The sequence below is a fragment of the Nematolebias whitei genome, chromosome 9, assembly GCF_014905685.2.
Source record: "Nematolebias whitei isolate Nwh7 chromosome 9, NemWhi1, whole genome shotgun sequence".
Taxonomy (NCBI): domain Eukaryota; kingdom Metazoa; phylum Chordata; class Actinopteri; order Cyprinodontiformes; family Rivulidae; genus Nematolebias; species Nematolebias whitei.
Genome location: NC_056506.1, coordinates 33,991,029 through 34,016,130, shown reverse-complemented (window position 1 = coordinate 34,016,130; position 25,102 = coordinate 33,991,029). Strand labels below are relative to the sequence as shown.

At 37.4% G+C, this 25,102-nt stretch overlaps 1 protein-coding gene across 1 annotated transcript in view; it reads right to left on the bottom strand.

Annotated features, from left to right (window-relative positions):
• Nucleotides 1-976: 976 nt before the first annotated feature.
• Nucleotides 977-25,102, bottom strand: part of kcnab1b (potassium voltage-gated channel subfamily A regulatory beta subunit 1b) — a 40,327-nt gene continuing 16,201 nt past the window's right edge. Inside the window, exons 2-9 of the mRNA XM_037681330.1 lie at nucleotides 21,614-21,657; nucleotides 17,784-17,821; nucleotides 14,968-15,047; nucleotides 14,412-14,456; nucleotides 9,906-9,950; nucleotides 3,939-3,982; nucleotides 1,149-1,235; nucleotides 977-984 (exon numbers count right to left, since the gene is read on the bottom strand). Of these exons, the coding sequence (XP_037537258.1) occupies nucleotides 977-984; nucleotides 1,149-1,235; nucleotides 3,939-3,982; nucleotides 9,906-9,950; nucleotides 14,412-14,456; nucleotides 14,968-15,047; nucleotides 17,784-17,821; nucleotides 21,614-21,657 (391 nt within the window). The remainder of the gene's footprint in view (nucleotides 985-1,148; nucleotides 1,236-3,938; nucleotides 3,983-9,905; nucleotides 9,951-14,411; nucleotides 14,457-14,967; nucleotides 15,048-17,783; nucleotides 17,822-21,613; nucleotides 21,658-25,102) is intronic.

Sequence of the window (25,102 nt, the reverse complement as noted above, 5' to 3'; positions counted from 1 at the left end):
GTATCTTTGCCTGTGTGTCTGTTAGCAAAATATATCACAAACCACTTTTAATGAAATTAGCAGAAAATAAACATTGGATGTACATCCACAACTGTTTAACTTTTGGAGCCAACCTAATTCAAGATGGCGGCCACAGCAACAGACTTTAGAAAACAAAAATGCTTATAACTCTGCCCACTTTACGGAGGTTGAGTTAAAACTTTGTGTGGTAGTAGCTGAGAGTCAACTCCAACACATACTCCAAGCACAACACAATATTTTGTAGGAAACTTTTGTTGTAACTGCGTGAAAGATGGCGGGCAATATGCATTCAATGAAGGAATGCCGGTTCTTTAATTACTATAATTTTATTTCTTGACTAATTATTTTGCTTTTTTATGCCTCTATGTCATAAATTTCTGTAAATGCTTCTAACATCTCATCAGACTGAAGCAAATAATCCATCAGTCTGGCAGCATTTTGATTCATCACTTGTAAATATAGTGTCTTTATCCGCAGGGGGATTTATTAGAGAGTTTAATGGAGGAGACTGAGGGGTTCTCATAGCAGGGCCCCTGGAACAATGAGTTGACAGATTGGCCTCCCACAGCCAGCTGGTGTCGGGGGAGGCAGCAGGGAGGGCACAGAAGAAACAAATAGAAAATATTTTTGGGTGATCAATGGGATGCCATCCCTTCAGGAGGGAAAAAAGAAACTACTTGTGGAGGGAGTTTTGTGTGAAAAGACACAAAATGAAGAGAGGAGTAAATAAAGAAACACTGGAAATGCTTCAAAGAAATATGTGCGAGCATCAAGTAAGAAACGCTGCACTACAGAGTTGAAAAGTGGATATCCAGCACACAGCAGGGTTCGTACCCAGTGAGACCAACCCAAAAATACATCAACCCCTCCCAAAGGAGCTGGATAATCCTGCTTCTGATGAGAGGGGGGGGGGAGGCAACATTCCCACAGAGACGGAAAAGAAATAAGTCGAAGACTAGTGGACTAAAATAGAAGAAAAGAAATGAGGCAAGATTCTTTGCTAATGTGTGTGTAGGTCTGAATTAATCACTTTCACCTGACCCAAATGGCAAGGGCCACAGGTCCGGCACACACAGCGGTCTCATCAGGATTTCTCACCATCTCATGTTACAAGAAGCCACACTTACCCTCCATGGGAGTGTTGCTGTCTGTCCGATTGGCAAAGACCACGTCCACATACTCCAGCTGCATCCTTTGGAGGGAACCCTTTAAACCTTCAACGAGAAGAATGCAAATAATCAGTTTAACTTCCTGTGGGCGCATGATTGTTTGACATGATAGTAAAATATCTCATGAACCACAGGACAAAGCTTGTGTGGTAGTATTTGGTAGTAGTGGTAGCATCCTTGTTCAAAGGTTTGGCATGCATTCCTAAAAGGAATACCACTTTCATTGCTTAGAGGCAGTCATTGTGTAAAATTATAACGATTTAAGAATTATTTTTACCAATAATCAATTGAAGATGAGCCTACGTGATGAAAATTTAAGTGCTGAATGCTTTGTTCTCGAGGCAGTAATACATGCTGTTGGTGTCTGAGTGAAGTTAACACCTTCAGACCAACAGAAGAGGAAAGATCAGTAGAAATGTTGGCTCAAGCAGATCAGCCTCCATTTTCATGCAAATGAGACCAAATGAGAAGTGAACAGTGCACACAGGAGACTTTGAGAAAGAACAGCAGAGAAATAAAGACGTGTGTTTATGAGAGTGTGTGTGTTACAGATTAGTGCCAGAGGCTTCATCATCACTCGTTAATCCCAGCTGAGAAATTTGCTTCCTACCACTGTTAGAAGTACTTATACCTCCTCGTGTCTCCTGCACCTCCACAGAAACATCCTTTACACGGATCTTAATCTGAGTCTGCACCTTCAGCACCAGCAGCTCCAGCTGTCGCTTGGATTAGCTGCAGTTTACGGGCTGTGAAGGAAGTCTATTTTAGGAATGGAGAACAACAAAAGGTTTTCTACGGACATCTAGACTTAAACAAGTATTTAAAGTGTGTTCTGTAAAGGATGTGATAAAAGCATGTTTTATTTTAGATATGCATATTTTGACATTTTATTGAAACCTTCAACCTATACGTGTAATCTTGTGATATTACAAGATCTCACATGACGATTGATTGACACTCAGATTTTTTATTTTATTTCCGTTTTCAATTCAGTTCAGTTTATTTATATAGCGCCAAGTCACAACAGAAGTCATCTCATGCACTGAACAGAAAGGAAACACTCCCTCATGAGAAAGAAACCTTCAGCAGAACTAGGCTCAAGACAAGAAGCCATCTGCTTTGACTGGCTGGGTTTGAAAAGAACAGATACACAATGGCAGGTCAAGAATCACATTAAGAGAGAAATAGTTATCAATGAAAACTATTCAATTTTAACAATTCATTTAAGGAAATGAGGTCAATTTGTCCTCTAGTAGTCTAAGCTTAAAGCAGCATGACAAGCCGACTAACTATATGATTTATCACAAAGGAAAGTCTTAAGTCCAGTCTTAAAACTGGACAATGTTTCAGCCTCACGGACAGAAACTGGAAGTTGGTTCCACAAGAGAGGAGCCTGATAACTGAAAGATCTTCCTCCCATTCTGCTTTTGGAAACTCTAGGAACTGCAAGTAAACCTGCAGTCTGAGAGCAAAGTGCTCTGTTAGGAAAATATGGAACAATAAGATGTGTAATATAAGATGGAGCTAGGTTGTTGAGGGCTTTGTAGGTTAGAAGTAGGATTCTGAATTAAATTCTGGATTTCACAGGGAGCCAATGGAGAGAAGTTAAAACTGAAGAGATACGATTTCTCCTACTAACTCCAGTTAAGAATCTTATATGGATTTCATAAGCATGAAGGCTTGTAATCATGACGTGGCATGAGATGACCATCTCATACTGGACTGACTCCAAAGTTAATCAGTTGTAATTGAGAGTTTCACTGAAATTCATCCAGTGATTCTTTATAATTCTATCTCTCGACACACACTTCAACAACTGATGCCATGCTTTTAAGCAAATATATCACATAATGTGTTGCAATTAAAGTATGTGTTTGGGCGGATGATCAGCTACTACCATGCAAGATTTCAGCTCAGTATGTGAGTTATATGACTTTTTGTGTTTGCTAAGATTGCTTTGATGTGGCGGCCATCTTAAATCAAGTTGACTCCAAAAGTTAACCCGTTGTAGAAATACATCCATTGATTACTTTCTGAAAGTTTCATAAAAATCCAAGCAGTGATTTGTGAGATATTTTACTAATGGTGCAGACAAAGAACACTCACGCACACACAGAAGTGGGCAAAAACATTATCACTCTGCCTTCACCTTCGATAGAAGTCACACCTTTCTCTCACAAACGCTGTCATCTACAACCAAACTGAGTTCAGCTAATGAGTGATCATTTCCCTCCCCCTCTGTCCATCCCCTGCTCTCTGCAGCCGTCTGTTTCAGAGTCCTCATCCCTTCTTTCCGAGGTGTATTCATCAAATCTGGTTTGGGGGGAGAACATTGCAGAGGCTGCCGAGAATGCTAATAATGTGGGAGAGAGCTGAGTCATTGCAGGAGGTGCATTGCGCTGTGCAGAGGTTTTAGAAAAGATGGGTAGGGAGGGGGTGGCAGTTGAGAAAGTTTTACCATTATATACTTAAGCATGGCCTCAATTAGTCTTAAAGTACCCAACAGAGGAGAGAAGAGGAGCAGATAATGCAATTAACACTATGGCTCACTAAGAGGCAAGAGATCATTAGAAATGAACCTTGGAGGATGTTAGAGACAGAACATCTGCCAAAGTCTGATGTATCTCTGCCAACACAGCCTTAAGAAGAGATACAGGCACAACCAGAAGCAGAAGAGGAATTCAAGAAAAGGATTAAAGGGCTGCAGTGTGATGCAATGTGTTGGTCAAAGCAGAGGAGAGGAGTTACCTTCAATGATGTGTTTTCTGTTAAGGCCTCGCTCCGTTTCTGCTCTGAAAGACGAGAGAAAATAACGTGTTACCTGAAGAAACACGATTGCAACTTGTAGGGCTTAGGTAGACGATTATAAATGACAAGAGCAGGCATAATATATTAAAGGCCTATCATTCCTTGAATGAATGCAGATTGTCCACTGCCCTTCATAACAGTGTTAAAGTAAAACTAGATAAATTGGATTACCTGCAAAAATGCAGCGTGAATGCTTATTGTTGAAGAATTTGCTAAAACAGCTGGAATTAGATTTTTTTTTTTTAAAAAGCACGATAAAATGTAGCTGAAATGGAAGAACAAGACTTAAGTTAGCAGAAAAAAGCAGAAAGAACACGTATTTGCTGAATTAGGTTTAAATAAGCAGAAATAGGTACAAAAAATTAAGAAATTATCTAAGAAAAAAAAGCTGAAATTAGCAAAGAAATAGCTTAAAAGTAGCTGAAAAGGTAGGAAGAGGCTTAAACTACCAGAAGGAAGTGGAAGGAACTGAAAAGAGCTCCAAGAAGTGGAATTAGATGAAAAGGCTAAATTTAGCACAGAACAGCTAAAAAGTATAGCTGAAATAGCAGAAAAAGCTGATACTAGCAGAAATAAACTGAAAGGAGCATAACAAGCTGAAATTAGCAGAAAGAATTTAATTAGGATAAAAGTAGCAAAAAATACCACAAAAACTTGAATTTATCTGAAAACAGCGGAATATCTAAACACGCTAAAAGGGTAGCTGAAAAGGTAGAACAAGTTTAAATTAGCAGAAGGAAGCAGAAAAACATGTTTGCCCAATTAGGCTGAAAGAAGCAAGAGCACAAAGTGGAAATTATATGAATAAAGTAGAAATGAGCATAATTAAATAAATAAATAAAAATAGCTGAAAATTAGCTAAAAAGCAGAAAAAAGCTTAAGATAACAGAAGGAAGTAGAGAGAGCAGAATTTTGCTGAATTAGTCTGAAAAATGTTGAAATGAGTGGAACAAATATTGAATTAGCTGAAAAAAACTTAAATAGCATAAAAACTGCTGAATAGGAGATGAAAAAGTAGAAAAAGCTGAAACTTGTAGAAATAAGCTGAAAGGAGCATAACAAGCTGAAATTAGCAGAAAGAATCTAAAAGGATCACAAAACAGCTGAAATTATCTGAAAATAGCTGAAAAAAGTTTAAATTTGCACAAGGAAGGTGGAAAAAGCTGAACTAGAACAAAACGTGAAAGGAGCAGTAAAAGCTTGTAAACAGATCTAAAGATGTGAAGGATGTAAAATGAGCTTAGTTCATTTTCTATGAGGAAAAAAAAAAATGGCAGGAAAGGCTAAATATTTAAAAAAACTAAAGTTGCACCAAAACCAAAAGTCAGGACAGGATTGTCCTGAAAGAGATGAACTTTTTATATATGATTTGCTGAAATAGCACAAAAACTGTGGAACGAGAAAGATGCCAAAAATTGTACGGAAGAAAAATAGATCACAATAGTGTGAATGCTTCATAAACATTCACACTATTATTTGCCTACATGATAAAAAAAAATGTAGTTGTCACAGTTTTGGTCAAACCTTGTGAATAACATGATGCACCATCTCATGTGACATTCATTGAGAGATTTGTTAGCACTCAGGCTGCATATCGGTGATGACTATCTGCTACTCCCACACACACTTTGGTTCAATTTCTGTAAATTTGACTAAGTTGCAGTTATTTTTGGGCTGGCTAAGTTTGATTAGTCGTGGTGGCCATCTTGAATTGGGATGACTCCAAACTGTTGTAGATGATCATCCAATGATTTCTTTCTGAGAGCATCACTAACAGCTATCTAGTGGTTCATGAACTATTTTGCTAACAGACTGATAGACAGTTAATGCCAAAGTTTTCAGGAAATATGTTGCTTTATGTGTAGCACTTAAAGTATGTGTTGCAAATCATTCTCAGCTACTACCACACCAACTTTAGAGCTATTTTTGTGTTGGCCAATGTCACTTAGCTGTGGGGGCCATTTTGAAGTGAGACAACAACAAAAGTTAATTAATCAGTTTTAGATATTCATTCGATGTTTGGATTATGAGAGTTTTATTAAATCTCTCCAATGTGGTTCATAAAATGTTTTGCTACGTGTACAGGCAAATGAACACATACAGAGACACTGACAAAAACATAATCACCCTTTCAGCTTTGGCATTGGAAAATAGTTACATGATCACCACTAAAGATAAGAATTTCAAGCGGTATGGTGAACAATCTGCATACAGTGTTTGTTTGTAGAGAGAAAATTCAAAGTGAAAGTATTGCCCAGTTAATGTCTTTGAAAACAGAACTGACATGTTTAAGAGGCATTCACACTATTGTGATCCATTTTTCTTCAGTATGTTTTTCGGCATTTTTCTCGTTCCACAATTTTGTGCTATTTCAAAAACAAATCATAAATCAAAAAGTTCAGCTCATTCAGGATAACGGTGCTATGATTTTTGGTGTTGGTGCAACTTTAGCTGTTTGAAATATTTAGCCTTTTCTGACACTTTTTTTTCCTCATAGAAAATGAATTGAGCCTATTTTACATCCTTCAGATCTTTAGATCTGTTTTCAACCTTTTACTGCTCCTTTCACATTTTGTTCTGGTTCAGCTTCTTTCAGCTTCATTGTGTAAATTTAAACTTTTTTCCAGCTATTTTCAGCTAATTTCAGCAGTTTTTTCAACTATTTTGTTATCCTTTTATATTTGTTCTGCTAACTACAACTATTTTGTGCATCTTCTAACTTCTTTCTGATAATTTCAGCTTGTTATGCTCCTTTCAGCATATATGAGCAAGCTGTTTTATGCTCATTTTAGCCTTTTCTGCTAATTCCACATTTTTTGTATTTATTTAAACTTTTTTAAGCCCAATTCAGCAAAAATTTCTTTTCTCCACTTCCAGTAATTTAAGCTTCTTTCTGCTTTTTTAGTTAATTTTCATCTGTTTTTTTTGTTTGTTGCTAATTTAAGCTTTTTTTAAAGATAATTTCCACTTTTCGTGCTCATTTCTGCTTCTTTAAGCATAACTGGGCAAATATGTATTTTTCTGCTTTTATCTGCTAATTTAAGCTTGTTCTACATTTTAAACTAGCTTTTTAGCTTTTTTTGTTGCTAATTTCAGCTGTTTTCAGATAATTTCAGTATTTTTGTGGTAACTTCTGCTACTTTCAGCCTAACTAACTTCATTATGCTAATTACAGCTTATTATGCTCCTATCAGCTTATTTCTGCTAGTTTCAGTTATTTCAGCTACTATTTAGCTGTTTTATGCTACTTTTAGCCTTTTCAGTTAATTTCACATTTTTTGCACTCATTTAAACTTTGTTCAGGGTAACTCAACAAAATTGTGCTCTATCCACTTCCTTCTGCTAATTTAAGCTTCGTTCTGCTATTTTAGCTAGTTTTCAGCAGTTTTCTTTGCTAATTTCAGCTTTTTACAGATAATTTCTACTTTTTTGTGCTAATTTCTGCTCTTTTCAGCCTAACTGGGCAAACTTTTGTTCTGTCCACCTCCTTCTGATAATTAAGCTTCTTTCTAACGTTTCAGCTACTTTTCAGTTTTTTTGTTGCTAATTTCAGCTTTTAGAGTTAATTTACTCATTTTTGTGCTGATTTCTATTTATTTAAACCAAATTCAGCAAATATGTGTTCTTTCTGCTTTCTTCTGCCTGTTCTTCCTTTTCAGCTTCATTTCAGCATCGTTTTAGCTATTTTCAGCTGTTTTTCAGCAAGTTCTTCAGCAACAAGCATTCACACTGGATATTTGCTGCATTTTTGCAGGAAATGCAGTTTCTCTAATTCATTATTTATCCTTGCACATCTATCACACCTGTGAGAAATACAATCCCATTTAAATTTCTATGTTTACAATGACCACTTCGTTTATTAAATGTTTGCATCTGTCTCCAGAAAGAATTTCTGGCACTTTATATTACAAAAACATTTTTGTGTGCACATGTGAAAAACCAGAAGAGACTTAATTCCTTTAGGCGTGTTTACAGTTTAACAGAACAGTCTGGAATACAAACTTTAAGGTATTTTAGGATTAGTGTCGTCTCTGGGCTAGATAATGTGGACTTTAGGGCTTCATAAGCTCACACTAAAAGCTGAAGGGAACTCCACAGGAAAGAAGAAACTTAAAAACCAGAAGTTGTCCTGTCTAATCTGTCCTTGCGTCTCTGTCTGTGTGACAAGTCCAATATCTACTTTCTTTTTAGTCATGTTTTAGCTTCCTCACACTCCTGTCCTGGGGGAGATACCTGGCTGTGGAGCAGCTAAATGTTATCTGACATCTAGTTCTGTGGTCCTCAGAGGAGTGCTGCTCTGAGCAGCTGCAGCGATGGTTTGTCTGAAATATACCCTCATAAAAAGGAGCTATCTGGGCACTTTTTCCTCAGCAGCATCACTTTAGTCACTTTATGATTTTACTCTTTGATCTTCCACTTTGGTCCTGCTCAGTTGCATGGTTTTTGGCTTGTGTGACTTCTTTTTCACGCATAAAAAAATGCTGCTTATCATTTTTTATTATCAAGCCTTCCTGTTTTTGTGCAAACAAGAATGAGAAAGCAACGATCAAATATGTAAATGCAAGCTGGGGTGTTGAGAGGCTTGACAAAACTATCAGCAGTAACACAGCCAGCTCATCTGGGGAACAAATTGTTCTCTAAATGCACCTGAGTTAAAAGTAGGTTTAAAAGATTAATTAATTCAACCTTTATTTAAACAGATAAATCACATTGAGCCTTGAAGACTCATTTACAAGTGAGACCTGTTTGGACAGACAAACACAGTGGTTAACTGGACACTGCAAGAGTTCTGATAAGGATGGAAAATCAGTCAATGTCTGATAACGTCTATGAGAATCCAAGTCCAGAAATGATGACACAAAGTTTATTCAGCTGGTTCATCTGGTTATCAGTTGGAAATTCCTCAGGGAGGGGGTGGTGAGCATCAGATCACATGTACTTCAGGTGAATTCAGATAAGATGGCCTTCAAGGCCAGCCAAGGGAGCCAACTTTAGATAAACACACAGTTGTTTTGGGGACAGGCAGAACTTAATGACATCTACCTTGAGTCTGTGTTGGTCCACTCGGTTCCGAAACATCCAAAATACATGGCCACACCGATGGAACGTGACTGAGTAAAATCCCCAAGATCTGATCCATTCAGCCCAAAACATTTGAGTCTGGGTACTCGAGACACGAACCAAGCCATCATAAATCTTGACTGCAGCAAGAGAGATTGATTTTGGAGAAACTCTATGTTGCCTTTTGGACTCAATTCAACTGATCCATCCATTATCTTTACCTGCTTCATACTTTTTGGGTTGCAGGGGTCACTTGTGCCAATGTCCAGCTATCACAGTGCGAGAGGCGAGGGACACCCTGGACATGTCTCCAGTCCATCACAGGGACACTTAGAGACAAACAACCATCCACACTCTCACTCTCACCTTGAGACAATTTAGAGTTACCAATCAGTCTAACATGCTGGTTGTTGGTCTGTGGGAGGAAACTGGAGTACCCGGAGAAAACCCACACATGCACAGAGAACTCCACAGAAACATCCCTGGCTTGCATTCGATGCGGTGACCTTCTTGCTGAGAGGCAACAGCTTTACCAACTGAGCCACCGTGCCACTCCCAACTGAGTTTCATAAGATTAAAAAATCAGAGGAAACATGTGGTAGATGCTCCACTTAATGAATCCCTGAGGTTTATATTTACCATAACATGGAGAGGGGAATTAGACATTTATTATTTAATATTTTTGAGTGGCTTGTACTTGTACCTGGGTTTTGCTTCAGAATGTCTAATATTATGTCATGCTCCCTGCAGCTGGAGGCGGAAATTTTACGTCTGACCAGTCGTGAGTCAGATGATCTGAGATGGAAAATCCACTGGCTAGAAAAACAAAAACAAGTGCACACTTACTTTCCTCCCCAGTAGAGCTTTGTGGTGATCACCAGACTGGATCTCCTGAGGGAGAAACACACATCAAAAAGACAAAATAGGCATTAAAAAGTTGTTCTCAGAAATAAAATCATGATTCAACGTGGCGGTGAATTAATCTGATTGTTTCCGTAGGCAACCACAAGCTGACTGGTAACATTCTGCAGTGAGAAGTGGACAACAGAGGGTGCTCTGTTTTCTAACATGCAACATCAAATATGAGAGTTTTGTCTCTGAACTTCGATCAGGAAACTCCCACTCTGTCAAGTCCTTCATGCTTGAATCATTAATTATTTAAACCCATCCAGAACTGATGCAAAGAACTGAGCAGAATTGAAAACAGCTCATCTGTGCCGTTATTGTTGAGCACATAATGTACATTAGTGATTAATTACCAGTTGGTTCTGTGAAACCTGCTCCATCTATCACACAGAACTTCTCAGCTAATGAGATCTTTCATGCTTATCGTTCACCTAACATATAGGAGGCGGCAAAAAACTCCCTCTGCCACTTCCATCTGCTCGTCTCACCACGTACGCTTGAAAGCAGAAACACCGAAACATAAAAAGCTTGTTCAAGAAAAGTGCTGGGTCAGATTTGTATGATGTGGTCAGACTCCCTATTTTTAGAAATAAAAAAATAGACTGAGCAAAAAAAGTCATCATGAGTTCAGTTATATAATTAAAAAAAAAAAAACATTCACAAAATCTTTGATGTTACACAAAATAAATTCACTAAACTCATACTGGAAGGACACCTCCATGATATACATTATATATATTGCATCATAATGCCTTTGATCCCTTTTTGCAGCTTTGTCAATCCTAAATTACTGTAGTGGGTTAATTTATATTGTGATCCAGTTTGCTGTACATCTTAATATGCTAACAATCTGGGCTGACATCATTTTTAAGCATTACGTAAGGATCTGTGTCATTTCATTTTTTGTAGCTTTTTCTGTTTATTATTTTTGGATTCATTCCTCTCGTTATATGTCTCTGATTGTTTTCAGTGTTTCAGTTTTTTTCCCGGTGTTTTTGGTGCCATCAGGACTTTTCCTTCAGCTCTTCTCCTCAGGTGATCCTCACCTGCTCCTCATTAGGCTCAGCTGTTCTGACATGAACTCACTCCTCACATCCATTTAAACTCTACTCTTCCTCTCACTCATCAGTCTGCCATCGTGCTTCATGCCTGTATGGTTCTCCTCAGCGTCTCCTTGTTTTCTTGTAATTATTGCATCAGTATTTTTTCTTTAATACATTTCAAGTTTTTTTTATTTTTTTACTTGAGCTACTTGAGCATGCATCAGGATATTGAGCTACTTGTGTTTCTCTGCAATCCTGGATTCGATCTCACCAGAACCCAGCAGATCAATACTACAGTTTTTCTACATATATATGATTTTTAATCAGCAGGAAACTCAGTGAGCAGCTACCTGCAGCCTAGCAGCGGTTACACATACATGTTTGGTCTTATTTTATGATTCTTTCCATTTTCATGTACTATTTTATATTCATTCACATGCTATTTAATGTTATTATATAAAGATAAGAAAGGCAAAACCCAGCTTGTTTTTTATCACTTTATTACCCAAGTGTTTAACAGGAATTCCTCCAGGGATGGAACTATTCCAAGTGGCAGATCCTGTGCAACCTGAGACCGTCTTTTAAACAAGGCTCGTCAGACAAAGGACAAGACAATCAGCACTTTGGTCTTGGCTGGAAAGTTAGATCACTCAGAGAGTAGCATGACCCAACATCAAACTATGTAATAAATAAATAAATAAAGCTCTACAGATGACAGTTCAGTAACCCCTAATGAGGACTTCTCAGAACATCTGTCAATTAATTTAATTTTTCATCTGCCTCTGCAGAATCTTCTCATTCTTCCAAAACAGGCAAGACTTCCTTGTTTCTAACTGATCAAACTCTTGTTATTTGTCTTAATTGTCTTAACTAATTCATGACCAAAACTTCTCCAGCCTCCTTATGCAAGAGACGCGGTGCTGGTTGACTGCAACATTTCTCATTAGACTTTTGTGTGTCACCATCGGGCTGCTGTTTAATATACCATATTATTTTACATTATTAATGTTTAGTGTCTTGGTGTATATCCTAGAGATTCGTTTCTTGTTATACTTTATATTTTTTGCTGTTTTATGTGTGTAACTGGGACCGCGCAATTTTGTTCCACCTCATGTACCACATGTGATGCGAATGACAAAGAACCTTGAATCGTTGTTTACCTTGTTTAAACAGAACGATGGCAGCTCTGGCATCATATTGGTTATTTGAGGGGCCACAGTTCTGGACATTTTCACTCTTATCACTGATTGCTAAAGTTTAAGAGAATTTGTTTTATTTTTTATGATTTGGTTCTAATTTTATCCTTTCACAGCTTGACTGAGGCCAAACGTAGATAAATGAGATGGGAGTGAAGCCAGCTGCAACCAGCTCTGACCCTTCTTTAACAGTCACAGAGACCCTGAGATGTCCAGGTTGGCAGACCCTTTGGGTGCTGAGGGTTTGAGATGAATAGGGCTCGTTTATGCACATCCTGTATAGACGTTAAATTAAAACTGGGATGTTGGGAGTTTGGAGGCCTTTTTAATACCTCAGCTTCATTGTTGTGTTTTTTATTTTTTGCAGTTTTGGTGCCGTTTATATGGTGGTTGTTTCTTTGTCCAGCGGGGGGATGCTGCTGTCAGGGAGAATAATGTGTGTGTGTTGCGGGTGGAGGGGTTAAAGCAAAAGGGGAATATCCTCATGAATGCAAGGTTACTAAGCAAATCATAGCATTTTAATGAGATGCCCAGAGATGTTTGTCTCACCTGAACCACAGCTGCCCCGAGTAGCAGAGCTCAGGTTTGTTTAGCTGTTTCAGCAGGTTTAAACATTAAAGCATCTTTTTCACGAGCTTTGAGTAATATGGGGAATATTTCAGTTTGAGTACACATTTCTGAAAGGCAACTAAGTCCATGCTCAATAATCCAGGTTTACAATCCAACATTTTTCAGTCAGGTCATCTGGACAGTTTCTTTTTTTGTGCTGAAACGTTTCGCCTTCGATCCAGAAGGTTTCATCAGTCAAGGCGAAACATTTCAGCACAAAAAAAGAAACTGTCCAGATGACTTGACTGAAAAATGCTGGATTTCTGAAAGGCATTTCATAGTAGCCAATAAAACCCACAGATTATGACAGAAAAACTTCAACAGTTTAAATATGATTCCAGTGCTTAATCAAAAATAAATGTATTTATTTTATTTCTTTATTTCAAACAGATAATGAAAAGTAAAAGCAAAGAAAGATAAAAAATAAAATAAAGTCATAATGGATATGCAATTTTACACAATTTGTTCGAAAAGGAGCAGGTAGAAGATAAAGATCTTATGATTTCCTGCCCTGTCATACCTGTACACATCAATATACAATCATTTTAGTATCCCCACATCAAATAACCCTTATAATACTCCCACATTAAATTATGCTTAAACCTCACATTCTCATCGTTGAATGTACAATTATTTATTTATTAATATCAACCGTAGCATTTTTGGTCTTTGCTACACCCATCCTATACAACACATTTTTCAAAAAGCTCATTTTTATACTGTTTTTTAAGCTGGATTATATTTGTACTTTGTTTGAGCCCATAATTTATTCCATGCCATAGATCTACTCCACACACTGATATAGAAAAACTATTTTTGGTTGTTCTGATACATTGTTTTTTTTCTCCTCTTAAATTATAACCCCCCCTCTCTGTCACGATAATTTTTTTGAATAGTGTGTGGAAGTCGACAGTTTTTTTTTACTTTGAACATAAATTGTATAGTTTTGAATTTTACAAGGTCCCAGAATTTCAGTACATTTGATTAAAAAAATTATGGATTTGTGCCAATATTCCACTTTATGTAATAGTCTGATAGCTTTTTTTGTATTGTGTACAGCGACTGTAAGTTTCTCGTGTATGTATTGCCCCAAACTACCACACAATAGCCTAAATATGATACAATGAGAGTATTATATAAAATAAACAGATATTTGTAGTCCAGAACAAATCTTACTCTCCTGAAAACAGCAACACTTTTGATCAGATTGATTGAGCAGAATATGATCAATATCAAATACATATTTAAAAATGTGTTGTTAAATTCTCCTCCTAAATGTTTCAAGGGATAAACACAGTACCGTATTTGTCGGCGCACTGAATTATAAGACTCGCTGTCGATTTTTGAGAAAATTAAAGGGTTTTAGGCCTTGTAGTCTGAAAAATACAGTATTTTTTTTGTCTGAGCTGTTTATGTTCTCTTCATGCTGCTCATTTAATTATTGTTAATAACACTTATAAACTTCATCCACTGATGGGGTTAAAACTCTTTTCAACTTTTATTTTAAATCTGAAAGTGGAAACGAGCTGATATTAAACAAAGCTGGACGATTGAATGAAAACGTTGATGTTGGTGTTTGCTTAGAGACTCAACATTACCTCCAGCACTTTTTCTTGATGATGTTTCCCAGGATTATCTCCGCTCTGTGCAAAAAAAAAAAAAAAAAAACAACAACAAAAAAAACCACAATTAGATACAAAACCAAAGACACAATGCACAGAAGAGATGAGATCAGATCCCAGATTGCCATCTCTGTAGCAGCATGCAAGCGTGAACGTTATCTGCCACAGTATCTGCATGAACACCTGATTAAAAACCACAGGCAGTGCAACATAAAGGAGAAATGACTCCTGGAGCCTACGCCTGAATTTCACCAGCAACCTTGAAAATGTCATTTATTCCATTCCAGCTGTCACACGTAGCACATCATTCACCCAGACAACGACCGGGCAGGGGGGATAGAAGTGAGCCTCCAGTGATGAATACAATCATCTAAGCCATTTTAGAGACACAGGTAGTTCTCATTTTGATGAACCAAAGTGCACAATTCTTGCTTTGGGGAAAAAAACTTCTTAATGTTCTGTGAGACACAAAATAACAAACAAAACCAGAAATGTGGCTCATGGATGACGACAAATATGAAACAATACTCACTTCCCCCCAGAGTAGACCTCAGCCGTATCGAACAGGTTGACCCCGCTCTCGTAGGCGATGGTCATCAGCTGCTCTGCCACCTGACACAAACGAGAGACGTCAGCCCTCATGAACGTCGGTGTAATGAAAGTCAGTGAATATATGGATGCAAATTACACTTCAAACAGAAAAGATGTTCCCAGAAGAATGTGAAGGAGCCGCACCAGAACAACACTGTTGTTGATTAAAGTTGATTTGTGTTGTTGTTTGACCCAGTTGTTGAGAAAGGAGGTCTGAAGATAAAGTCCTCCTTCTGTGTCCTTTTCTTTACTAGTGTGAATGCTTATGAAGCATCGTATATCAAAACGTTAAGCTTTTTCAGAACAATCCTGCTATGACTTTTGGTATTGGTGCAACTTTAGCTTTTTGAAATATTTAGCCTTTTCTGACACTTTTTTTTTTTTTTTCATAGAAAATGAACTGAGCTCATTTTACATCCTTCAAATCTTTAGATCTGTTTACAACCTTTTACTGCGCCTTTCACATTTTGTTCTGGTTCAGCTTCTTTCAGCTTCCTTGTGCAAATTAAAACTTTTTTCAGCTCTTTTCAGCTAACTGTAGCTGTTTTGTTCAGCTATTTAGTGCTCCTTTCAGATATGTTCTGCTAACTACAACATTTTTATGCTTCTTCTAACATTTTTCTGGTAATTTCAGCTGGTTATAATGCTTTCAGCTCATTTCTGCAAGTTCCAGCTTTTTCTACTATTTCAGCTACTATTAAACATTTTTTATGCTAATTTAAGCCTTTTCAGCTAATTCCACATTTTTTTCCACTCATTTCAACATTTTTCAGACTAATTCAGTAAAATTGTGCTCTATCCACTTCCTTCTGGTAATTTAAGCTGCTTTTTTAGCTACTTTTCAGCTGTTTTTTCCCTAATTTTAGCGTCTTACAGATAATTTACACTATTCGTGCTAATTTCTGCTGCCTTCAGACTAATTGGGCAAATGTGTTCTTTCTGCTTCGTCTGCTAATTTACACTTTTTATACTTTTCAGCTATATATGTTTTAGCATTTCTTAGCTAATTTCAGCTGTTTTTAGGTAAATTCAAGTTTTTCATGGTAATTTCTGCCACTTTCAGCCTAATTAACTTTTCTCTGTAATTTTAGATTGTTATGCTCCATTCAAGTTATTTCTGTTACTTTCAGCTACTATTAAGCTGTTTTTATTCTCATTTAATCTTTTTCAGCTAATTCCACATTTTGGGGCTCATGTCAGCTCTTTCTGTATCCTTCTGGTAGCTTATGCTTCTTTATACATTTTTAGCTATTTTTCCAGCTACTTTGTGCTAATTTAACCTTTTTTTAAGCAAATTTCCTAATTTTTGTGCTAATTTCTGCATATTTAAACCTAATTCAGCAAATGTGTTCTTTCTGCTTACTAACTTAGTCTTGTTCTTTCATTTCAGCTATATTTCAGCATGTTTTTAGCTAATTTCGACTGTTTTTCAGTAAGTTCTTCACCAATAAGCATTCACACTGCATTTCCACAGGAAATATAATTTCTCTAGTTTAGTTTAGTTGTTAATCATTTATGAGTCTTGCCCAATTCGGCACCACTCCCACCCCACTCCAAGGCTGGGTCGGACCACTGAAGACGTCCTCTGGCAGTGAAGAGTAAAACCTAACCATCCAGTCTTGGTGGAGCAACAGACTCAACAACCAGCTGCAATATGAGGAAATGATACCCAGATGAGGTCCAGGAACACTGGCAAACAGTTTTATTTTTGTCACAGTCTGTGTTTTTATGTTATTTCATTTAATCCTTGAGTTTATCTTTTGGTTTTACAGTATTCCCTTCATGTTTTGTTAATTTTTATTACTAAATATTTTTTTTTGTCCTTTGGGTTCTGCTGTGTTTTCCTGTTCAGCTTAGATTTTTTTAAATTATTTTGTGTTTTTGCACTTTGTTTTATTCTGGTTTAGGTCTTGTTCTGTTTTCCTGTTTCTTGTGTCATTCCTCGTTTACTCATTGTTTTTCCACTTAGTCTGCCACCCTCACCAGTCCCTGATCGATAATCACCCAAGTGTTTGTTGTTTAGGTTTTATTAGTGCTTTTTTGTAGGCTTGCTCCTCAGTTTGCTTTTGAGTTCAGCATTAGTCTTTCACGCAGTCACAGTGTTCTCTATTTTTCTTAGTTTTAAGTAGTTTTTGGCTGCCTCACCAGCATCTTTTGTTTAATTTGTTAAATAAAGCATTAAAGTTCACGCTCTATAAGCCAGGTAAAAAAAAATCCAACAAAGTGAAGTCAGGTCCCCAGGACGGTTTCTTTTTGTTGAAATGTTTCATCTTTCATCCGAAAGACTTCATCAGTCTGAGGAGCCAAAACAAACTCAGTCCCACATTGTTGGGTCTCATTGTCCCATTGGATTGTTGAGCATGAACTTTGATGTTTTGAACCACTTTGGCCATGGCTGCCTTGAAGGAGTCAACGAGGAAGAGGGCAGACTCCAGAAACCATCTTATCACCATCAAACTGGTTGGTCCACTATGTGAGTGTGCTATTTTTAAGACTGAGTTTGCTGCGGCTCCTCAGACTGATGAAGTCTTTTGGATCATGAAAGACAAAACATTTCAACACAAATAAACCATCCAGATGACGTGATTTAACTTTGTTGGATGTTAAAGCCTTTTTGTTTAGTTTTACCTTCAAGATACTTATTTTCAGTCTGCATCTGGGTCTAATCCTCCATTTCCATCAAACTACTGACTAGTTTGCCCAATTGGGTCTAAAACAATGACTAATATCTGAGTAATGCACAGGATGAAGTCTTACCTCATCAGATATTTGTCCTCCAAATGTTACCCATGTTCCTGTTGAAGGAAATACCATAAGTCACATCTTTAGCACAAAAAAAAAATACACACAGGACCTTCTGCACGTCATATCTGATGTGCAATCATATTACTTTGACATTTTTTGGCAATGACACATGACAGTGTGCCTCCTGCCCTAAAGCCATCACAGAAAATGTCAGCTAAACGTTGACCCAGTGAGCTTTTGGTACATGTAGAGAAGCACGAATGTTTGTTTTCACTCAAATCTAACGTATTGAATCGTTGTTAAAATGCGCCACCAAATATCAATGACATCAGAAAATCATTGCTTTTGGCTTGATAATCTTTAAGAAAGATTGTCTAAAGTATGTGCATCAGTAGTTCACAAATATATTTATAAATTATTTAAAAGATAAACTGATTGTATTTTTTTTCTTGTTTCGCTCCATAAATGTTTACATCTAAAGCTGTGTGCATCTGGGTGGTGATAAAAAATGCATTATATTACTTTAATGCCATACAAGAAATAATATCATACACTCCTAATCCTCACAGCTCCTTCAATGATTTATAAAACTGGGCTGTAACGCATGGACTCTGAATACATTTATTTAGTTTGCAGCTATATTCACTATGAAGGGAAAAAAAATTATATTCATGCTTGGATGTCCATCTTTTTTGTTAAGTTTAATCCTTCTTTTTCCTTTTGATGTCAAGATTTAACTCAAATACATAATTTAACCTATCAAGCAAGTTCATAAGCAGGCTCTTATTCCTGCTGATTCTCATTAGAGACAAACTTTGTAAAGTATTGTTTCTCCTACTAAACTTTTTAAAAAGTTTAAACAAAAACATATAGTTTGAAAGTGTTCACACTCCTTTTATCAGTGAGAAACCTTGCATTTTAAGTTTTGGGGGAGCTCTTTTCTTATTGCTACAAAGATGTTTCTGTGCTTTCTCTGTAATTCTGAACAACTCATTTTCTGGATTCGTCTTTAAAGCTTGTAGCTGGAATCATTCCTCACTTTCAAACCTGCATGCAGCTAAAACTTTGAATAAACACCCACAAATGGAGGCACTTTGTGCTTTTAAGTTTGCTAATGTACAAGTATTTGTTGCTTCTTGTCATATATATATATATATATATATATATATATATATATATATAAACAACTTTTATTGAAACAAATATATAGTTAGTTTCCTTTTAAAGAACAATAATGAACATTTTAATGATGATGCATGCTGTTTATATAGATAAGGACAAATTCCCTATTCTTTCTCCAAACGAACATTTTCTGTCAAAGATAATTTGTCCCCCTCAGAATGTGTCCCATGAAGCGCCGTCTCTCAGTAATGAGAAATAATGGCAAAAACCTGTTGAATCAGTAGCCAAATGTGCAGCAGCGAGGCAGCAGATTGGTGTAGGCGCAGCCTGAACTCTCCCAGCTGGCAACGATCAAAACAAAATCTGCCCCATTTATAAAAACTAACAACGCAACTTTATAGCAGTGAGGACAAGTTTTTTTGAGTTTTACACAATGTCTGCTTTCTTGTTTTGTCCTAAAAATTACATTTTTGACAGTTGCATTTAAACACTGCTGATTCAGGAAAAACAAAATCAGCCTCATACTGTTTTTCTGTTATTTGATTTAAGCCTTTTTCTGTTTGGAGCAGATAAAGTGACATAATTAAGAATACAATAGAGACAAAGCAGTAAACACTCGTATGAAAAGTTAATAGTTGCTAATGTTTTTGCACAAAAGTAAATTTACATGTTCTTGTGCAAATACAGTAAAATGTATAGAAACAGTTCAAGCAGTGGATTTACCCAAAACACATGACAACTGTACGTTTATTCTCAGCACAACTAAAGAAGCCGGGTCACTTTAAATACTTAACATCTGTGAGATGGCAATGTTTTATGTCAGTGACCTTTCTAAAAATTAGTCAGCGTCTGCAGTATATGTGCATATATGTGAAGCATATTGCTGCCAACGTGGCAAAACCAAAACAGAATTCTAGCAAGCTGTAATCTTTTTTTTACCAATTTATTTTACTTCATATTCTTACGTTCTTATAATTAAACAGTTTCATAGTTATCGTCCACTTATGACCAATATGTAGGACACTTTTTTTTTTTACACAATGTTGTATTTAGAGCTTAACAAAGTGCTAAGTTATTGTTCAAATGTCTTTTTTTTTTTTCAACATAAAAAGTTTATAAGACAAACAAAAGGGTAAAAAATTAAATGGATACAGTCAGAAAATTAAACCTTTTCACAGGACAATGCAACATGACAGTTTATTTATTTATTTTCTGGATTGGTAGAAAAGATGGAAAACCTTAACATTAAATTATTTGATTTTCAAATGCATCCATTGTATAACTAACTCTAATCATAATTTTGGTTAAGTAATTATTCCAAATCAGTTCCATCTGATTGAATAAAAAATAAAACTTTGGGGATACAAACAAGCACGATGTCCAGAAGGTATCCTGATCAGACTCCTGAGCCGGCGCAGTGGACTCCTTTCGTTGCAGAGATGCAGCGGCTCTCAGAGCTCCTCTTCTTATCTCCAAGGCTGAGCATGGCCCCCTTATGGAGTAAGCTCATTTTAGCTGCTTGGATCTTGTTTTGGTCATGATACCGCATGACCATAGGTGAGGACTGGAAAGTATACAGTACATCAAGAGCTGTGCCTTTTAGCGAACTCCTTCCTTACCACGAGAACAACACCCTCCTTACTGAGGGCAAGACCCCGATCAGTCGATCCATCTCCAGCTCCATCCAACCAGTTGTGAACAAGACTCACAGATAGGCCTCTGCTTCAAGCAAAGAGTTACTCCCAGTTGGTTTTATTTATCCATATATAATTTATTGCATCATAAACCCGCTACACTTGTATTGGTTTGAAACTGTCTTGGCAGATGTTCAGTATCTGGAACATAATATAATACTTTGTACATTTACATGAACTGTTTTAGTGTTAAATCTTTGCTTTGTCCAATTTTCATAATCACGTCTTCTTCTTACACACTTTATGACTTTATTTGGACAGTTTATGGTGCAGAGCCAACAAATATTCCTGATTTTATTGACATTATTTCCACAGTTTGCAGTAGTTTTGAGTCCAGTATGCTCCAATGCTTAGGGCAATGGCTCAGTAAACATGCCTTAATGCAACTTTTACATTTAAAATTGCACAAAGTTACATTAAAGAAGTCTTATCATTCTTCACTGTTCAGCTTGGGGGAGCGCCAGTACGGTTTTGAGGTTCTCAGCTGCGACATGTTTTTAATCTCTTAATATCCAGCTGCTGCTCAGACCGTGGCTGTATCTGTAAGAACAATTCACTACGGGAATGATTAACTGTTTCATTTTCACACTTTCCTCAGTGTTTGCCGAGTCAGAGCAACACTGCATCATTTCTTTGCCTCGTAATGGATTTTCCCCTTCAGTGGCGCTACCCCTTCGAGCAATTTGGCGCAGACTCAAATGTAAGAACAAAGATACGAAAACAAAGTTTTAATGAACGGAATGAGAAAAATCAACTGGTGTTCATCCAGTATGTGCGATAATGGAGCCATTTGTTTACTGAAAACACCTGCTGATTAAATATTAAATGTGTAAACACTTTGCAAAAAGTTATATTTTTTGTCTCCTGTGGCTTCTAAATTAAAGATGCATAAGGTTTAGAAATTATATCATTTATAGGATGTCTGATACTTCGGCCCTCTCTGCAGCCACACAAACAAACACAAAGCAGAATAAGAAAGACGATGAAACCCTTTTAAACTTGCTGACGTTCATTAAAGGTACTCACCGAGCCCCAGGCAGGAGACACGTAACCCAGATTTCCCCAGGTTCCTGTGAAACAAATCAAAGGTTGATTTAGAAAAGCAGCACAAATTAGACTCCAGATGTCACCACTTAAAAGTGATTGTAATTACTCCGCTCTCTTAACATAAACCTGGGTTGTTGACAGAATCGTGTGAAATCAATGAGAAATGGTACAAGTTGTGAATACATTTTTAAAAATTGACAACATCTGAATTCTCTTTCTGGCTTGACGGAGTGGAGATTTATTGACTGTGATGGTCACCTTTACACCACCCACCATGAATCATAACTGAGACAGCAGGGGCAGAGGACAGCTGATTTATGTTGGCTGCACCTTGAGAAGAACTTAAGGCCCAGTAAGGATTTTTTATTGGCCACCGCCAAGAGGAAGGTTGCAATGATTGTTTTCCTTTGCTTGTGTCTGTGTTTGTTACCAACACATCTCATGAACTATTGAACTTATAACCATAATCACCGAATACACATCTACATTTGATTAGCTGTTGGACTGAGATGGCGATCGCTGACTTCTCAAACCCAGCCGGTCAAAGCAGATGGCCGCTCGTCCTGAGCCTGATCCCGCTGGAGGTGTCTTCTGTTAAAGGGAGTTTTTTCAGAGTTTCTTCATTTGTCATTTGCATCACATGTGGTACATGTAGTGGAACAAAATTGTGTACACAGTTACATCAAACAATAACAAAAATATAAATTGTAAAAAGAAACAGTAAATAAGGCAGCACAGTTCTCATTGGTTCGATTTGGCTATAAGTTACACGCTTAATGCGAGCACTAACCTAAACTAACGAACTAGGAATTATTCAAAGCATGCAACAAAAATACAGAAACAAGGTGCCAAAAGTGACAAAGAAATAAATCCACATCAGCATAGAGTGGTTCTGATGACAGTGAGGATATCTGCAACATGGTCCAGTTAGCAGCATGATACTGTTAGCAGTGAGGTTCGGTTAGTGGTGTGGTGCTGTTAGCAGCGTTAGCAGGTCTAGTTAGCAGCTCAATAGTAATATAATGACCGCAGCAGCTGCCCTCACACACAGCCTTCCAGAACCGGGTCCAGCAGACGGAGAACATCCAGGTTTCCCGGCGGAACTGAACAGGTCCATAGAGTTGGGTCCGTGCAGGCAGATGGAGGATCATGGAGACAGCCGCCATGACAGGCCTGAGCCCGAGGCTGGAAGAACTGAACCACGATGGCACGATGGCAAAGCAGCAACACAGAAAACTCTGCAAGTGTGTCGCAGTCATACCTGTACCGTGGATTTGCATCGTAGGCGCAAAAAAAGGTTAAAATAAAAACAACCGGAACAAAAAAAAAGATCAGAGTTCACCGGGAACCTGTGAAGCTACGACTCAGCTGAGAGAGTTTTTTCTTTCCACTGTTGCCTTTGTGCTTGCTCAGGATGGGAGACTGCGACAAAGTGAAGATTCAACACAATCTGCTGCTTCCTTCGATAGTTATTAACTGGCTTTTTTATGTATGTGAACATTTTTGTACAGTGCCCTGAGACAGTTGTGTCTTGGCGCTATATAAATAAACTGAACTGAAATTTTAATTCAAGGTTCAAGGTTCTTTATTGCCATTTACATCACATGTGGTACATGAGGTGGAATGAAATTGTGTACTCAAGGCCCAAGGATCTAAGATATGCGCTAAACACTAATAATGTAAGGTATATTAAACAGCAGCGTGAACATGAGCCTCTTGTGAGCAGATTCATTCAACATTTATTTATACAGGTTAGTCTCATTGAGCCACAAGGACTCGTTCACAAGAGAGACCATCTTGAAGATGGGAATGAATACAGCAGCCTAAAGACAATAAATCAGCAGCATGGATAATCAACAGTTTAATCAACACAATCAAATCAGATAATCAACTTTAGCCAACACAAAAACTGCTTGAACTCAGTTCCACAGTAATTGAGCTGAAATCTGCTGTAGTAGCTGAGAGTATTGACAGCATGCCTCTGAGCGTGACATTTAAACAGCTACAACTCATTTATTTCTCAACAAAAGGTGATCTAGGTGTGAAACTCTGGCATGAAAAGTGGTGGAGAAGATGCATTCCTTCAAAAAAAAAAAATGCTAAGCCTCTAAATAAATTTTGCTAATACTTCAGCGTAAACACAGCTAACTTTGTTGTGGCAAGACGTGTAGTGCACTGCTTTTTGGCAGATGTTGCCCTTTGCTTCCACTTCATCCTTCCTCACTCGACTGCATCTCATTCTTGTAACCTTTCACATCTTGATGCAACAGGAAGCGCATCAGTCCTGAGGCCTTTTTGATCTTATTGTCTTTCCCACAAGATGCAGATGATTACGCGCACTCCCGAGCACTCATATTGCATCATGTCAGCGACGCTCAAGGTTTTTCCTCGTCCACTTCCTTTAAAATCTATTAATGCAGTTTTGTCTGAGGCCTGTCCAATCTGTGACAGTTAATTTACACCCAGCTGAGTTACAGAATTATAACGTTCATGAAAGGTTGCACATTCCTTGAAGGAATGCATGTTAATCAGTTGTACATGTAACAAATAATTGCTGTCCATATGTTTTGTTAAATGTGTTTCTCTTTGTACCAAAGACAAACGAACACTCTCATAATATTAAAAATGCTACTAGAACCGCCTTCTTCCACCTGCGTAATATCACTGAAATTAGAAACATCTTATCTAAAAATGATGCAGAAAAACTGGTTCATGCATTTGTCATGTCTAGACTGGACTGTTGCAATGGTTTGTTATCTGGGTGTCCAAATACTTCTTTAAAAATACTTCAATTAATCCAAAATGTTGCTGCCAGAGTCTTAACTGGAGTTAGTAGGAGAGATCATATCTCTCCAGTTTTAGCTTCTCTCCACTGGCTCCCTGTCAAGTCCAGAATTTAATTCAAAATTTTACTTCTAACACACAAAGCTCTCAACAACCTAGCTCCATCTTATATTACAGATCTTATTGTTCCATATTTTCCTAACAGAGCACTTCACTCTCAGACTGCACTCTTACAGAATGGGAATGCAGAATGGGAGGAAGATCTTCCAGTTATCAGGCTCCTCTCTTGAGGAACCAACTTCCAGTTTCTGTCCATGAGGCTGACACTTTGTCCAGTTTTAAGACTGGGCTTAAGACGTTCCTTTTTGATAAATCCTATAGTTAGGGTTGGCTTATTATGCTGCTATAAGCTTAGACTACTAGAGGATAAATTGACCTCATTTCTTTAACAGATTTGCTAAAATTGAATAGTTTTTATTTGATATTATTTCTAGCTTAACATGTGATTTTGACCTGCCATTGTGTATCTGTTCCTCCTTCCTATTCCTCTCAAACCCAGGCGCTCGAAGCAGATGACCTCTTGTCCTGAGTCTGGTTCTGCTAAAGGTTTCTTCCTCATGAGTTTTTCCTTTCCACCGTCACCTTCATGCTTGCTCAAGATAAGAGTCTGCGATGAAGTTAAAC